Here is a 16,768-nt window from a genome sequence, read left to right as displayed (position 1 = left end):
CAATCAAGATGTTGTGCTTTTTCGCTCTCCACACACTTTCAATGCATTTTTATTCTGCCCTCGCCAGCATCAAGCCTTAAAGAAATGCATGCAAATTTCCAGCCGATATTTCTTTTCTCTGCAGGTGTTTGCTTCAAATCATTTCTAATAGATGCATGCATATATTAATCCTTCATGTGAGCAAAACAAAAGTGTTACAAATTATTTCTACAGTGTGTGAATTCATTGGAACACTTGGATCTTCACGTTGTAAGCCTGTTTGCATCACCATTGCTCTGATGTACAAATATTTTTTTTTCGACGCAAGTGCACTTTCATTTGTTTTTCGAAATCGCACTAGCTCATCAAAGAGCACGGAAATAATACTCCCTGTCACGTACTCGACTTGTGATTGTCGTCCTTCATTGCTTGAGAAATGAAAAACTGTTTTTTTTTAGTATACAACGCCCCTGGAATGCTTTTGAAATGAGTTTTTTGGGGGTTGGAAATCTTGCACATAGATGACTGGTTGACCTTAAGTGAACGGCATTTTTCACAATGGTCTTTGTTTGTCATTCTTGGCTTCTGTCTTCCTTTCTCTTAATGAAGAGCAGAATGTAACGAGTTTAACAGCAAATGAAAAGGCTTTTATTTCCTTGTCCTCCGGCTTGTGTCTGCTTGGACGGCACAGTGAAATGCAGCGTAGTGAAATTAACAACACAATCCCGACTAGCTCCTCTCACATTTATATGCCCGCTTTCGGTGTGGTCTAGATGCATTAAGAGGCCCCCATGGATCTGCATTTTTTTTTTTTTTTTTTTTTTGGCCTTACACTTGCCTAGTGCTTTTCACTCTGCTGCTTCTTCCAAACCACTTCGTCTGCCTCTTTTTCAGGCTAGCAGTAATGGAGGTCAGTGTTTGGGTGCTTTACACCACAGGACAGATTGATAAGCTGGACTTTTGAACTGGATCTTTTATAGAGTCCCCTCCAGTTCTCACATGATGAAATGATACAATACAGCACATCTCCATAGCATGTCCCTATCCCTGGAAAATACATATGCACACACAGTATGCAGATACACAAACGCACACACACACACACACACACACACACACACACACACAGGGCAAAGGAAATGAAGGGCAAAGTCTATACTCTGCACATTTTCAGATGATGTCAATTCAAACACATGATTGTTTACTGAACCTGAGTCTTACAAGTGACAGGGACTCGTTGAAAGAAAAGTTGGAAGATCTAGGGTAAAATCAGCTTGAAAGCTTTGATTTATAGAGTGACAGCGTTAATTGTTTACACATTTAGGTCCTGAAAGCTCAACCACGAGGCATGGAAAGATGTGCCGTCATCCATTTTGATATTCTTGTCAGATTGAAAGGTAAATAGACCGGGGGTGTTTCCCAAGAGACGGCTTAATCTATGTATGTGCTTGCCCTTCGATATATAAAAGCTGATGTGTATTCATGAGAATGTAAATATGTATCATTTTCACTGTGTACCTTTCACTGGATGCCAAAGGTAAATAAAATAAGGATATGTGTCAATGCCTCTCTCAGTAAATTTTACATGAGCTGTCAGCCACGGTATTACAAAGAACCTTACATCATTCACTGATATCAACTTAGGGGTCCCTTGGAAATTAATTTAGATCCTTCAGTTGTACCCTCCGGTTAGGTTCAAAAACAGTGCCGGATCTACATAAAAGTGGCTATAGCTTGATACATTTCTTCAAACTGCTTCTACTTTCTGTGATCTGTGACTCCTGAGCGGAAAAAAGAAAGGAAAAAATTGGAGGTGCCTTGTGCAATTTGTTTAGAGTAAGGGTCCCTTTTCTCCCTTGCCTACCTAATTAGAGAGCAGTAATATTGGAGGGGTTCCATCTTAATGATGCTTCACTGGGGGCAAAATAAGCAGCAGGTAAGATGTGAAGCCTGGTGCTGGAATGCACAATGAAGCTGCATGACTGACAAGCGTTGATGTGCAGCGGCGGTTTGTTCCATTTTATGGGTAGTGATAATAAACAGTACACAGTGATAATTTATACCCAAATGGAGAGCATCGGCAACATGGTGTTGTGATGCCTCACACGTCCCAAAGAAGCACTTTGAAATTTCGAACATTTCCTTTCAAAAATATGGATTTATATGAATTCCAAGGACATGGTTCTGTCAAAGAAGTCTGTGCATGTTGTGTCTGTGTGTGTCTGTGTGTGTGTGTGTGCATGCATGCATGGGCGCTTTCTGCAAGTGGAGTGGGTAGTGCTATGTGTGTGTGGGGATGAGATATTTGTGTCCAGCTGATATATCAAAATCAAATTATGACTGGAACACCTCTGTTGCCACAGAGGCTGTCTACTCAGCTATTTCAAAGAGTCAAAATCTTTGCATGGCCAAACAGCACCTAGCTGTGATACCCCTTTAATGTTTCCTGTCTTCTCTATGTCCACTGGATGCCCATGTAAATATGTGGGAAACAGAAACAAGTGTTCCACAGCAAAATTAAGAATTTGAGAGTCAATTGAAAGAAAGAAAGAAAGAAAGAAAGAAAGAAAGAAAGAAAGAAAGAAAAAGGACAAGAATAGAACGTTGGGATAAAGGGATGACTAAACTCGACTCCTTAGAGGGTAAGAGCCAATCGGAAAAAAATGATTGGTTGACTTTCCCGGGGCAAAGCTCTCTTTCCTCACATCAATAAAACATAAACATGAATAAATGCACTGCTTTTGGCGTTCCAGGGTCCTTACTTAATTTCATGTATGCAAGTGAGCGATGATATGCATGGAAAATTGTATTTACCTAGAGGGCTCAAAATAATTCCTGCTGCCATTCTTGTTTGTTTGTTTCCAGTATTTACATAAATGCAGCACTGCACCATAAACTCTTAGAATTTAGCGCGTCTCATGCAACTTTATTTGCCAGGTTCTAATACCGTAGAAGTCACATTACCGGTGTGCGAGCCATGTGCTCTCCTGCCTGGTTTCGGCATTTGCATGTATAGTAGCTGCTCTCTATTGACTTGAATCACAGATGCAGCGCCTATCAATAACGTTGGAGACGTGGGAACACATTGTCTTCTCTGATGTACTCTCTGTGTCTACTTAGGGACAAATCATCCAAACAGTCATCTGCCTCACTAGTCTGCTGGTCCCTGAGGAGGATCCTCACTGACCCAATTCAATGGGTCATCTTTTGTTAATGAGCCAATGACACAAACATAACAAACACAACGACTAAGACAGAGCTTCTGATGACAAATACAGCTTTCCAAGAGCCCCATTATAAAAGATGAGGTTTGCTTCTCTTTGGCTCTTTTCTCCTGAAGATTGAGGGTACCAGCATAGGCTGTTTTTTAGTGGACATTTTGCATCTCCTAAACATTTGATTAAATGTGATCCTGCACATCCCTGAAACAGTGAATATCCACAAGCCTATAGCCACATTGTTTTAATATAATTTACTCATTTTATGTGGCGGTGCTGGACCTTTTAAGCCCTTGGTTGGGAGTGAGCTGCTCCAGATTGACATTGATCAAATAAGTTCTAGATTCAATTTACCACAAAGTATTATAAGGTCCCATGACACTGACTCATTGTCGTTAGCCAAAGAGAACTGAAGAGACTAATGATCAACAGTTTGGCAGAGTTTTCCCCTCCTATCTATTTTTCAAAGAAGGCAATTAGGGCCAACATCACAGCCATTTAACTAAGTCTATACTCCAAATTGATTCAGACTCTGGTGTTGGACCTTGCAGACATGGTGCATTTAGTTATGCAAATGCTTATCTCTCTGCATGATTGGTTAATTAACCTGTAATACAGATAGTCCAGGCCATGCACAGTGGCCGTTTGATGGCTAAATTGTGGGTCAATTGGGTTTTTAACATTTTCAAAGCAGACTTAGAGGCATGCCTTTGTTCCTCCAAGTCTTGTGTGGCTTTCTCAGTTTAATGACTCGTTCCATGGGTCCCATAAGGTTAATGTGTTTAAACCCACTGTAATTGAGCTTTGACCTATCTTTCAAACTGTTTTTTATTCATCATATTATGGCATGTTTTTGCTCCATGATAGTTATCTATCACCACTTCTCCCTCCCTGCATGCCCTGCCCCAATCTCCCCCTCATCCCCCATTTTCTATCCTGAGTTATGAGCATCCCTATGGGAAGTCATTTATAATGCCATTGCAATGACAATAATGTGTTTGCACACCATTTCACTGTGCCCTCAGTGACTGGGGAGGCTTTTATGGACCACATTTTTTGTTTCCCCAGAAACACATCGTCCAACTATCCTCAGCAAACACACAAAAGCATTTAGCCAAAAGCTTTCAGAACTGGATCTGGAACTGGAAGCCCTCCAATGCATAACATCAGCGACTTAACAGAACACCTTTCATCATGAGGAAGTAGTTCCATTCATATCAAAGTTTGTTTGTGTTTTGGGCCCCGCTGACTGCATGCTTGTGAGCGCAAGAGACAGAGTGAGAAACAGAAAAAAGAAAGAGAGAATGAGAGAGAGAGCGAGAGAGGTGAGGGGCAGTCGTTGCCTGTATTCTTTTTCATTGTTCACTGAACAATTTTCAGATTTTGCTGTCATGTAGGTATCGTTCCACATGAGATACAGAAACGACTCTTGACAGGCCACATGATGTTTTCAGATCTTGCCACCAGCAGACTGGCATCTCTTGACAACATGAGGATCACTTGTCATTGAGATGACTTACTGTATGTAGCTATTATATACTGTTATAGTAACATACCAGAGATACTGCATTCATTCCACATCATTAGAGGTAGACCGGTAATGTATGATGATGAGGCACTTACTCTTAGCAATGGAGACGTTGGCACTGCACGTAATTAAATATGTCTATTTCTGTTATGCTGCAGGTGATCCTGATCTTGACTAAGCTGTATGATTTCAACCTGGGGGCTGTTACTGAGAGCTCCCTGTGGAGGTAAGGGGTTAAATCATTTTTGTTTTGGTTATTTTGCCTTCTGCCTCAAGATAGAAAACTTAAAGTTATGCCACCTGCAGTATATGTGAATTGTGTAAAAATGCAAACACAGAGTCCTAAATACAATAGGAAAATAATGTATTCATAGGGAATGCAGTACACAGTAACTATGATTTATAGCATTCTCCTCTGCTTGGATGTGAACAACCAAGTTGTATTGCAAACCAATATGAAATATGTTTTAATAAAACAATCTGAAATAGCTCACACTGAAGCACCCTCTTCCCTGCTTCCTACAATCCCAAAGATAAAATAACATTGAGATTGGAACAATCTTTTGGACAAAGCCCAGCCTGTTTTCTCCCCATCATCTAGGATACTTTTTGAAGATATGTATTTTGTGAAATAATCTCAAACACTTGTCTAAGATATTTTTGTTTGGGTCTAAGGTTCCTCTTCCCTGACCTAGAAACTTCCTGATGCAGTTTTTGATTGATTGTCATCCCTAACCTTTTGTTTCAGAGGCAATTGACATGCAATTGCTGCTCTATAGCTATAGCAATTCCATTCACTGTGTATTGAGAGGTGAGTTACAGTGCCCTGTCAGATCATAAATAAGAATGGAATTCATTAAGGATTATACCATGCAGCCCAATCCAGCTCGTTTTTTTTTCCTCACCTTTCTCAGAGCCTGCATGAAACTCATTTCATTTTGAAATACACCTGAAAAAGAGACCATCAGTTCACCAAGCATAGAGCTTCAAATTAATATCTGTTTCACTAGAGGCGCTGCTAAGATTTACACCCGACTTGACACGATTTGAAACCCCATATTGTGTACAGGAGGTCTTCCATCATCAAGGTGCCTGGTTAACAATGGCACCACAAGTAAATTAGAGTGTACCTCAGGGGGTGCATGATGGCTCTTAGTATGGATATTAGAAAAGGGGAAATTTGAATATTATGAAAAGAAATGGGAGTAAATGATTTCTGTGATAACACAATAAATGATTTATGACTACAGCCCCGAGGTCTCTGTTGGTGGCAAAATGCAGTGTGAAGATCAATGGGTGACTTACAGAAGCCATCTAACAAGCATCAAGCTCCTTTGTGTTTTGCGATGACTGCCTCCTCTACTAAAGTAACTCCACGCTGTAATAACTTAATTCAAGAGGGTTTTCATAGCCACAATCAAAAAGAGATATGTCTGACTGAAAGAAATACTTAAGCACAAGTACAAATGTGTTTAGGGGTAAGCCTTTGAAAACAATGTCAACAGCAAATGGAATGATTCAGCTTAATGCACAGACAATGATAGCAGACACTTGGTATCTATCCAATTATGCAGTGAAATTACATTTGGAGGCACTCAGGTAGAACTGAGAGAGTGGATTGGCTGTTTGCGGGGAGGAGAAATATAAGCATGAAGAATGGAGAGACAAACGCATCTACCCTTGTCATGGGAAGCACGAGCTGGTAAGGGACAGACAGCGTTTAGAAGAACAAATATCTTTACATGCTCATCATTTGTTTGCTCCTGCTGGGTAATTCACTATCCGGAGTGGCACACCTAAAAGCCCCATTTTACTCAAGCAAAGGCCACATGGATAATGAGGGCCATGAATTGGCGCTCATTTGTTCTCACTGCATTTTCTGTCTTTTTTTCTCTTTTTTTTACAGTCTACAGCATTATTCACTTTAAACATGTAACCACTGTACATGTCACCTTTTTACTGCAAGCGCGCTGCACCACAGCAAGCCCAAGCCACACATCAGCCTGAAGTGTAATGCCAGGAGGTGCAAAGAAATATTGAGAAGTCAGTTAGTCTGCTGACAATACTGGGCACAAAAGGCTGCTTTAGCACTGAGATAGATACGTGAAGGAGGATTTCGCCGCTGCACTGGGATGGAGGATGTCTTCATGTCCCCGCCCCACTGTATTCAGTGTGCAGACTTACTGTATATTACAGTTGATAGAGAGTAATCCGATTTAAGCTTCCAGTGTGTTCATCAGTCACAATGATGGTGTATTAGTATGTGTCGCGGGTTTTGAATTGTTCATTTTTTTTTACTCTTCAATTATGTTTTTTTTTTTTTGGTCTCCATTTCTAGATCTGTGGATTACGGCAGCACCTATACCAAACTCAATGACAAAGTGGGGTCAAGGACGGTTTTAAGTTACCTCTATGTCTGCCCCACCAACAAGCGTAAGGTCAGCAATTTCTCTATTTCTTCATTTCTCTGTCATCTTTTATAAGCTCAGGCCTGACGTCAAATTGCTGTTTTTTCAAATTGCTGTGAAATGACAGCATCTCTCGCTTCCCCCCTCCTCCCCTCCTTCTCTCTCTCTCTCTCTCTCTCTCCCTGTAATACTGTATCTCTCCTCTGGCCCTCTGTACTTTAGATAATGATGCTTAGCGACCCAGAGATAGAGAGCGCTGTTCTCATCAGTTCAGATGAAGGGGCAAGCTTTGAGAAGCATCCCATTAACTTCTATATCCAGAGCCTGCTCTTCCACCCTGTGCAGGAGAACTGGATACTGGCTTACAGTCATGACAGCAAGGTAGCAGAGGCTTTTGAGTGAATCCGCAATTCATCTTTAGTTGGAAATAAAACATCATGATGATATATGTTTGAATATATATAGTCTGTTTTTCCTTTTTTATTGATTCTGGTCTGACTGCCGTTGCAAGCTTGGTGTATTCCCAACATCTCTCCAGATACATTTAATGTTGGTGCTGTTTTTATGTTGCAGTTGTACAGTTCACTGGACTTTGGGAGAAAATGGCAACTTGTTCACGATGATGTGATGCCGGGGCGATTCTACTGGTACGATGATTCTATTTTTAAGCTGCTTTGTTAGGGTGATTGATCATAATTTGCATAATTATGGTGTTCTTGACCTCAAGCTGTCAAAGGAATCCAGCAATCTCTTGTCAAAAAACAGATCTTCCCAAGACAATCAACTCTAAAAGTGCTAAGCTGATTATATCCATCTCACGTACCGAAGGCCTGAATGAATATTGCGCTCCTTTTTTCTATAGCACAAATATGACATGCTGTTTTTGTTGTCGCTGTCATTTGGTAATCTCAGCTGCTCGGGCACAAGGCGCTGAATATTGATGTGCGCCCCGTTTATCCCTGTTTGTCGTGGTATGTAGCGAGCCCAAGTGCGTTTTGAGCTGAGAGAGACAGGACATTGTTTGGAGGACATTCTCTCCACATGCATGAACAGCTAGACATTTGATAAACAAGAACAGCACGGCGGGTACAGCAGCGCCCCAAATAACACAGTGTATGTGCCCTTGAAAGCCACTGCCTTACACACTATATTTAATTTTTTTTACAGCTTCTGCAGCAATCTACAGTTTCATTACAATATTATTTTACTGTACTCTATATTTATGCAAATGATCGAGCTTTTGTTTTGTAAAGCCACACCCTCACTTGTCTTTTTCTTTGTTTATGCCTTTTCAAATTCAGATTAATTGCCATCGGTGTCCCGGTGCAAATTCTGTGTCCAGTACATTGACAGATATACAGAAGATCAAAATATACTGTTATGGCTCTCACATAATAGCGCTGTCCATCTGCAGCTGTGACGTGCCTCTCTCAACCCTGGCTCTCCATCTATTGCCCTTCTTTTTCAATCTTTCCTCTTCCCACCCCTCCTCCTCCACATCTTTCTGCACTTCTTCATCTCCTCCTCCTCCTCTTCCTGCTCTTTCAAGGGCGGTAATGGGCCTGGACAGAGAATCAGACGTGGTCCACATCGAGACGCGCATTGCGAAAAGCCGTGAGTTCTCTTCTCCAGTTGGCCACAGTAGCGAGACCCACAGGACCCCTTGCCTCTCATTTAGAGCGAGGTCACTGGGAAGATGAGACCTGTTCTGCTGTTCAGATTGGTCCCTGAAGTCTTGTAAAGCAGAATAGGTGTCTCCTGACAAAAAGGGAGAGTTATAGTGGGTTGATCGATGTTTCTCCTCCTTAACCTATCCCCCGTGTCCCATAGAGGAACCTCAACGCTCCCCTCCAAAACAGCACACCATATTCAGTCAAACCAATTACAGAGTTTTCCTGCATAGGAAAAAAATAAATAAATATATTCCTCGTGTGGTGAGAAAAGCTGTATCTGGATGAGAATACAAAGAAATTGGTCACTCATTGGTCGCTCACTAAACAACTCTCTATATTATGGCTTGTATTGTCTCTCATGGTGTGATACACGAGCATATATTTGTCTTGATTCAAAAATCAAGCAAACTCATTTGGATTGTAAAAGTTGTTTTGTTTAGCATTAGTGGGTTAACATTTTATTTTTAATTGTTTGTGCAATTAACCAACCTTAAAAGTGGCTCCAGAACTGCGAGCTCTGTGTGTACACAGAATATCGAGTGGCTGCATTGCATGCAAAGTACTTTTTTAAGGAAAGTGTTTCTAATTTACTGCTGATTGATTTCCCTTCGCCATTTTACAGGTGCACAGTATGTAAAGTGCCGAGCCCAGCGATGCACAGAAGCCAACAGACAGTATCTCTTCCCTGGACATGTAGATACCAACTCCCTTGTTGTGCAAGATGAATATGTTTTCACACAGGTTGGTAGTAGACCGTGAACTTCATGTTTTATTTCAGGATAGTAAGTCAATACTCTGTCAGATTAGAGCAGTTTTTTTTTATCTTTTCACACAAAAGCTGCAGTTTTTATGTGAACTTTGATTTTCTCTCTTTTTTTCTTCCCTTGTGTATTCAATTCATGCTTTTCCATCAAAACTTACCTAATGGCTTTCCCCGACGCACCTGTTCCCCTGCTGGCCCACTGTGTGTTTTGATTACACTTTGTCCTATTCACGTCAAGGCACGCTCACGGTTTGAGTCTATGCAGGCTTTCTCCATGTCTAAAAAATGTGTTTTCTAGCTGAGAGTACCTGGCAGAGAGGCTGTGAATAGACAGGTTTATGCCCGTATTACCATTCACATTGACTTTGACTCCCATTAGACAGTGGCAGTGTCATCATTAGAGATTTAATTTCCAGTGCCCTCTGCTGTCATTGATTTCCATCCAGAGCTAGGTAATTTTCTGTCTGCATTGTTCAGCCTTGATACATGTGCTCATCTCTGTTCGACGTACAGTACAGTCCCAAAAAGTTTGATGAAATTTGAAATCAAATGGCCCATGTTTTCCATGGCCCACAGCTTGTCGTGAGTCACACTACACTCCTTCCTCGGAATAAATAACCCTAAATGTTTGCTGTTCATTTTTAATTTATTTATCCACAGATTTAATCTTTTGATATGATATAATTTCGCAGCAGCAATGCTTTGATGACCCAGTTTCACTTTCAACACACCTAATCTGGAGACTTGATTGGAATGGTTGCAACGTAAGAATGAAAATGTATGAAAAAAAAAAATATCACAGTGTGATTCAAAATGGTGATTCAATAAAACATCCAAATTGAATTTAGTTGAGATGAGATTGACCGTGGGCAGAGGCAGCAGGCTTGAGGAAGACGCTGGTGAAAATAACTGGACACAGCTGTTGTGTCTGCAAGAAGCTATGGTGGCACAGATGACTTTCTTGTGACTTTCATTGCTTGGGGCAGTTGGATTTAACTTGACAAAGAGTAATGAGGTTATCGATTGGGCTACAACGAAATAAGCAGTCTTCAACACCTGCAAAGTCTCTTGGGAGAGAAGGAACAGCCAAGTGCAACATCCTCAAAATGTGGCCTGGGAAAATGCGGCTCATTGATTTTCGATAGATTATTCCATTAGAGCCCTAATGTAGTGTGTTGGGGGACAAACACCATCCTTCTAGTTGATTAGAAAATAAGCAATCAAGTAGTGTCTGTATGCCCGTAAGTGGATGGGAAAGTGGTAGTGCATTAAGATCTATCTTCAGGACGCACTGTAGATAAAGCCAACACAATTTTCAGTACCTCTTAGCTTTAGGCCAATTGAGATAATGACAATAATTTTTGTTTTGCTTGTGATTTTACTGTTTTCTACACCGGAGTGTGTTTTATTATTCAGACGTGTGCTGTGAATTAATCTACCTCCTCAAAGAGATGCCTCAGCTTCATTTCCTCTTTTACAGCAGATTACTTGTAGGACAATTGCGACGCTTTTCACACGTCTGGGCAAAAAACTCCCTCTTTTTTCTTTTTTAATTCTTTTGGTATTGTTGAGAGCCTACATTGCACTTTGTGTGTAGCAATCATTTCATCTCCATCAGAGCAATGAAAAAGAAAAAAAGTTTGGGAAATTATGTTATTTCTGAAAAGGTAGGTTGTACGTTCCCTGGTTGATAATCTCCCGTGTCTTCATTGCAAAGGTAACCAAGTCGGGACGAGCGAGCTACTTTGTGTCCTATATGAGAGAATCATTCAACCGGATGAAATTACCCAAGTATTGTCTGCCCAAGGTACGCAGCAAAGGAGCAAAATGAATCTCAAATAATAACAGGGTTGATGTATCATAATGGAACATGACGCTTGTTTTTGTTCTCAATTGTTTTGAGTTTTTTTTTCCCCCTCGGATCATAGTGTTAAACCGAAGTTCTTTTACGAAAGAGTGTCACCAGTCATTAAATAACGCATCGGCAGTAGATGGCCTCTCTTTCAAGTCTCTTGTTCTGGCTCTTTTGTGCGTGCTTGCTCGCATCTGACGTGCGTGCTTGCTCGCATCTGACGGCTCATTCTTTTTTTTCTCTGTTTCTCTCTGTCTCTCTCTCTCGCTCTCCTTCTCTGACTCACGCGTTCGTACAGGACATGCATATTATCAGTACAGATGAGAAGCAGGTATTTGCAGCAGTTCAGGAGTGGAATCAGAACAACACTTACAGCCTGTACATCTCAGACTCCCCTGGGGTGTACTTTACCCTCTCGCTGGAGAATCTGAGAACTAGCAGAGGACCCGCAGGCAACCTACTGGTCGACTTTTACAAGGTGTGCAGTCAGTCCTGGACGTGGGCTTCTTCTCCTATAGAGTTAACTTCTTTTTCAGTGCAGATTTATTCCATACAGTGCAGCATAAGGCACTCATCATTCTACTGCAAACTGTGATTATAATTGTTATAGCCACCATCATCATAATCATTCTGCTTGGAAAGAGTCTCAGATATTAAATGGATATACTTTTGTAGCTATGATGGTGTATATATATACTGTAAAAGCATCATTATGCTATTATGTTCCCGTTTTTATATCTTGTTGTTTGTCCTTAATAGGTTGAAGGGATAAATGGCGTGTATCTAGCCAACAAACTGGTGGATCATCAAGTGAAGACTTTTGTCACATTCAACAAGGGACAAACGTGGGCCCTGCTGCCAGCTCCTCCCACTGATGTAGCTGGAAATAACCTTCACTGCATTCTGGTGGGCTTGAGCCTTTGGGCCGGATTGAGTGGCTTGTTCACGGGAAATGAAGCTTCTGACACGTATCATTCATCAAATGTTTCAACCTCATCAGCTGTGCTTTGGATATTCTTTGATTTACAGCCATATTTGCACAAGGCCAGGTGCCAGCTTTAGCATCAGTTTGCCTTTTTAGTTTCCTAAATGGCCGTGGAAACGCTTGGCTAGAATATGCTTATTTAAAGGTCTGTGCCTTAGTGTATGGCGTGCCGTGTCATCACGTTTGGTTTCAAGGGTTCACACTTTCCATTAACCTCAGTGATTTCAATTTACTACCTGTAGTCACTGTCAGCATTGGTTTAATGAATGTTAGATTACACTGAATTACAATACCTGCACCATGTTGTTATACGGCAGATACGTTTGATATTCACCTATGCTAATCCAGTCAGCATATTCTTTAGATACTGTTTTCATAAAGCAAAGCAAGAAATAATTTATGTTGCTCAGTTAATAGTAGGGTACAAGCTTTTTTTTACATCACTGTCATGAATGTCCATTATGCTTGTGCGCTTCTTGCCCCCCCCCACCGCCCCCCCACCCCAACCTCAGCTGTTTGAAAGGCCTTATTGATGTTTTTCAAAGTGCTTGAGTTTGAGAGATGAGTCAAAATGATTTGAATCAATTTTGCCAGATTTATCAGCGCATCTTGAGGAATTTTAATTACATGCCTTGTTTGCTTTAGAGTGAAACAATTCAAATGCCCTCCTTGTCCTCTCAGCCATTTTCATTCTGCTGGCGGAGAAGATGAGGGGGGTAAAAAAAAAAGCATCTTTGTTTTATAAATGGTCTCTGGAAATGTTGGCAGTTTTCTTTCAAAAGGGAGAATAGTTGGAAGCCAAAGCCAATTATAACTGCATCTGTTAAGATCGGTCTGATTCATATTGTCTCAACTTGTGCTTGATTGGAATCCATTTTGTTGACAGCCATTTTGCTCGCTGCATCTGCATCTGGAGATGTCAGAGAACCCCTACACATCTGGACGCATCTCCAGCAAAAACTCCGTCCCAGGGATCATTGTGGCGACAGGTACGCTTGCCAAAAAAAGCCATTCATCTGTACAGATCAAACTGATGAGATGAGTTAATCTGCCAGGGAGAGACGAGGAGTTTTGCTGCAATGCTGTGCTAACCAATTTTGAATCCCCTACAAGTGTGCACAATTTCTCCTGTAAGTGCATTGTAGCACTGCAGCCACCAAAACACACAACAGGAGTCTCACAGTGCCCTCACTCTGACATAGTAATTTGATATGTAGCTGGGAATGTGACAGCTAAATCTTATATTTTATGTGAGATGATTGGGTTGCAGCCAATCACACAGTTGTCCTCCGGTGGAGAAAGAGGACATGCACAAATTCATGAAATAACTGCAACAATTTTATCAGATGATGCTTGCGCGTTGGTGTGTCATAGTGTTCGAGTTAGCCGAGTCTTTGCTATGTAAATATAATGCGAAATTATTCATGTTTTTGTTCTCAGGGAATATCGGAACAGAGCTGTCCTCCACCAACCTTGGAATGTTTATAACATCTGATGCAGGGAATAGCTGGAGACAGGTGAAGCCCAGCTGGGCCTACACCATGCATTTGGCTTTGTTTTGCATTGAACAGATGACATGCATTCATATTCACACTGTAGTATCATTAGTGGAACAAATGTGTTTAATGTTTCTGAATGTTCATCAATGCAGATTTTTGAGGAGGAGCACAACATTTGGTTTCTTGACAACGGAGGTGCTCTGCTGGCAGTCTTACACGCAACAACACCCATTCGACACTTGTGGTAGGTGCAGCTACCGTACAACAATAGTCGGATTCATAATTAGGGGGGCGAAAAAAATGTAGCATTGATGTTGTAGTGGCAAAATAGCTGGAGACAATCCATTTTGTTTCACTTTTTTGGGTGGGGGTTGATGCAGCGTGCGATTGCACTTTATGGTTTGAAATGCTAATGGGAAGTTTGCATGATTACTGTATGGCTTCAGAACTGTCAGAATCATTTCCAACAGAAAAGTGTCTGTTACTGCTTTGTACTCTTGGTGGATATGATGGTTTGAGTGCTTTTATGTAAATGAGGAGTAGAGCAGGGTGGAAATATGAGACTCGCAAGGCCCGAGTCCTCATATTGTTGGAGCTCTGTAACACTATCTACTTTGATGTCCCCGCACACTACAGCCCTGTCAAAAGTGATTAAGCTCTGTGAAAGGTGATTTTAAATCTCTCAAACATATTGCTAATGTTACCGCGTGAGTCATAGCTCTCTTTTATTTTGTTTTTGTCATCTTCAAACATTAGCTGGACCTGAGGAACATTTGTTCTATTGAGCGTGCGTCCCGGTGATTTTTCACGTTGAAAAAAAGGCAGAGGTGCTTCATTTTTTACCTTATGGCATAAGCTAATGTTTTACCTCTGTTGGCTGAGCATAATCATATGGAGTGCTGGGCATTTTGTGGATAATTCCTCAAGTGACATCAGATGTTTCATAGTGTTGCTTAGTATTCTGTTTTTGTTTAGTTTGAATGTTTTGTTATGGTTTATACCCACAGAGTATTATATTTCACAATTAAAATTAAAAAAACAGAACACAGTGTAACCTTTTTTAACAGATAGACAGATAGATAGACAGATAGATAAATAGTTATGCATTTTCATCTTTTTGTTTGTTTTTTGTTTTTTGTTTTTTTCACTCGATGTTATACAGGATCAGTGTAGACGAAGGAAAAAAATGGGACCGGCACAGTTTCTCCTTGGCACCTCTGTATGTGGATGGAGTTTTAATGGAGCCGGAGACAGAAAATCACATTATCACGTAAGTAGAGAGAGAAAGTAGAGTCCATGAGGAATACAGTGAATATCTGGCCTGAAAAATGCAGTGTATAAACAAAGAAAGGTTCACAGATTTTGCTTTGGGTCCTGTCCCTCATGAATCAAACCAGTTCAAAATTCCTCATCACATGGATTGTTATCTTGTTAGTCAACATGAGGATCACTCTTTAGGTTGCAGGCGCTGTTGTTAAGACTATCATGTCAGATCAATGACTGTATCCCCATAGTTCCTCCTGAATTTTTTTACACTTTGTCTAACATCTTTTTCCAGTTTCTTTGGACACTTTAGCCATCGGTCAGAATGGCAGCTGATCAAAATAGACTACAAGGGCATCTTCAATAGGAGATGCATGGATGGAGATTACCAGACATGGCACCTGCACAACAAGGTAGCAGACATATTGAATGTTATTGATTTATTGTCAGCATCAAGAGATGCATGTCTGGCCACCGCCACTGTAAACACAGTACACTCACACAGGCATAAACAGGTCTCTTTCTTTCTTTCTTTCTGTCTTTCTTGATCCCATCGATGGCTCATCGAACTGAAGCATTATGCTTTTTTATTTATTTATTCATTTATTTTCATAGGGAGAGCCATGTGTGATGGGTGAAAAACAGATATATATGAAGCGTAGGCCAGGCAACCGTTGCATGCTGGCCCAGGACTACTCCAGGATTTATTCCTCGGAGCCGTGCCTCTGCAGAGCCTATGATTTTGAATGGTAATGACTCGTCCTATCGGCTTTCGCACCAGGGAAAATGTCAGACATGTATCTTTACATATCCTTAATTCCTTTCATTACAGCCAATCTCCCTGGAACATGTAATTCACTTGTACTTAATCACTGTTGTTTGCAGACATTTGCAATCAGAAATAGTCAGTTTGCTTAGCATCACAAGCCTCAATAGTCATCCTATATTCCCATATTTACCGGATGGCCAATATGCATGAATCCAATGAATCTAATTAGTTTGCAAATTGGATATTTGAATTTGGAACTTTTGTACAGTGCTACTGCAATTTGCATAATGTCAAATGACTTATTAGAATTCAATTAATAATTAATGAATTGCTAAATGAATTTTAAATGTCTTTTATCCATCTGTCTGAAATTCTGTTTGATCCTGCTTGTCTGACAATCATGTCTCTAGTTATGGCCTTAAAATATGCCATAAAGCGCAAACTGCAAAGTATTTGCCTGACTACAAAAGCGTGTTGCCAAGTTTATTTGAGGAGTTGTATTCATCATTTTATGAACTGTCGTGTTTTGGCAGTGATTATGGGTATGAACGCCAGGCGGATGGGAAGTGCTCCCCTGCTTTTTGGTTTAATCCAAGCAGCGCCACTAAAAGCTGCAGCACCAGCCAAAGCTTCCTTAACAGCACAGGGTAAGTGGCCCCCAGTGCTCTATCCATCACAAAACAATATTGCTCAGTTCGCTGCTTGTTTGCCATGCAGTCTAGGACACATGCGGTAAATGATAGTTTGCTTCCTCATATTTCAAAAAAAAGGGTTCCGATTAGACCAGAAATGCTTATGTTAACTCTTTTTTTTTTTTTTTTTTTAAATATA

General features: G+C 40.8%; 1 protein-coding gene across 1 annotated transcript in view; it reads left to right on the top strand.

Annotated features, from left to right (window-relative positions):
• LOC115372994 (VPS10 domain-containing receptor SorCS3-like) overlaps positions 1 to 16,768 on the top strand; it is a 39,566-nt gene that overhangs the window by 12,765 nt on the left and 10,033 nt on the right. Inside the window, exons 2-17 of the mRNA XM_030071185.1 lie at positions 4,884 to 4,951; positions 7,064 to 7,163; positions 7,356 to 7,514; positions 7,707 to 7,780; positions 8,683 to 8,747; positions 9,429 to 9,547; positions 11,287 to 11,376; positions 11,720 to 11,899; positions 12,181 to 12,327; positions 13,293 to 13,395; positions 13,847 to 13,923; positions 14,058 to 14,149; positions 15,068 to 15,175; positions 15,464 to 15,581; positions 15,784 to 15,917; positions 16,471 to 16,584. Coding sequence (XP_029927045.1) covers positions 4,884 to 4,951; positions 7,064 to 7,163; positions 7,356 to 7,514; positions 7,707 to 7,780; positions 8,683 to 8,747; positions 9,429 to 9,547; positions 11,287 to 11,376; positions 11,720 to 11,899; positions 12,181 to 12,327; positions 13,293 to 13,395; positions 13,847 to 13,923; positions 14,058 to 14,149; positions 15,068 to 15,175; positions 15,464 to 15,581; positions 15,784 to 15,917; positions 16,471 to 16,584 — 1,748 coding nt within the window. The remainder of the gene's footprint in view (positions 1 to 4,883; positions 4,952 to 7,063; positions 7,164 to 7,355; positions 7,515 to 7,706; positions 7,781 to 8,682; positions 8,748 to 9,428; positions 9,548 to 11,286; positions 11,377 to 11,719; positions 11,900 to 12,180; positions 12,328 to 13,292; positions 13,396 to 13,846; positions 13,924 to 14,057; positions 14,150 to 15,067; positions 15,176 to 15,463; positions 15,582 to 15,783; positions 15,918 to 16,470; positions 16,585 to 16,768) is intronic.

Source organism: Myripristis murdjan, chromosome 15, assembly GCF_902150065.1.
Source record: "Myripristis murdjan chromosome 15, fMyrMur1.1, whole genome shotgun sequence".
NCBI classification, from domain to species: Eukaryota; Metazoa; Chordata; class Actinopteri; order Holocentriformes; family Holocentridae; genus Myripristis; species Myripristis murdjan.
This window is presented reverse-complemented; position numbering and strand designations above follow the sequence as displayed.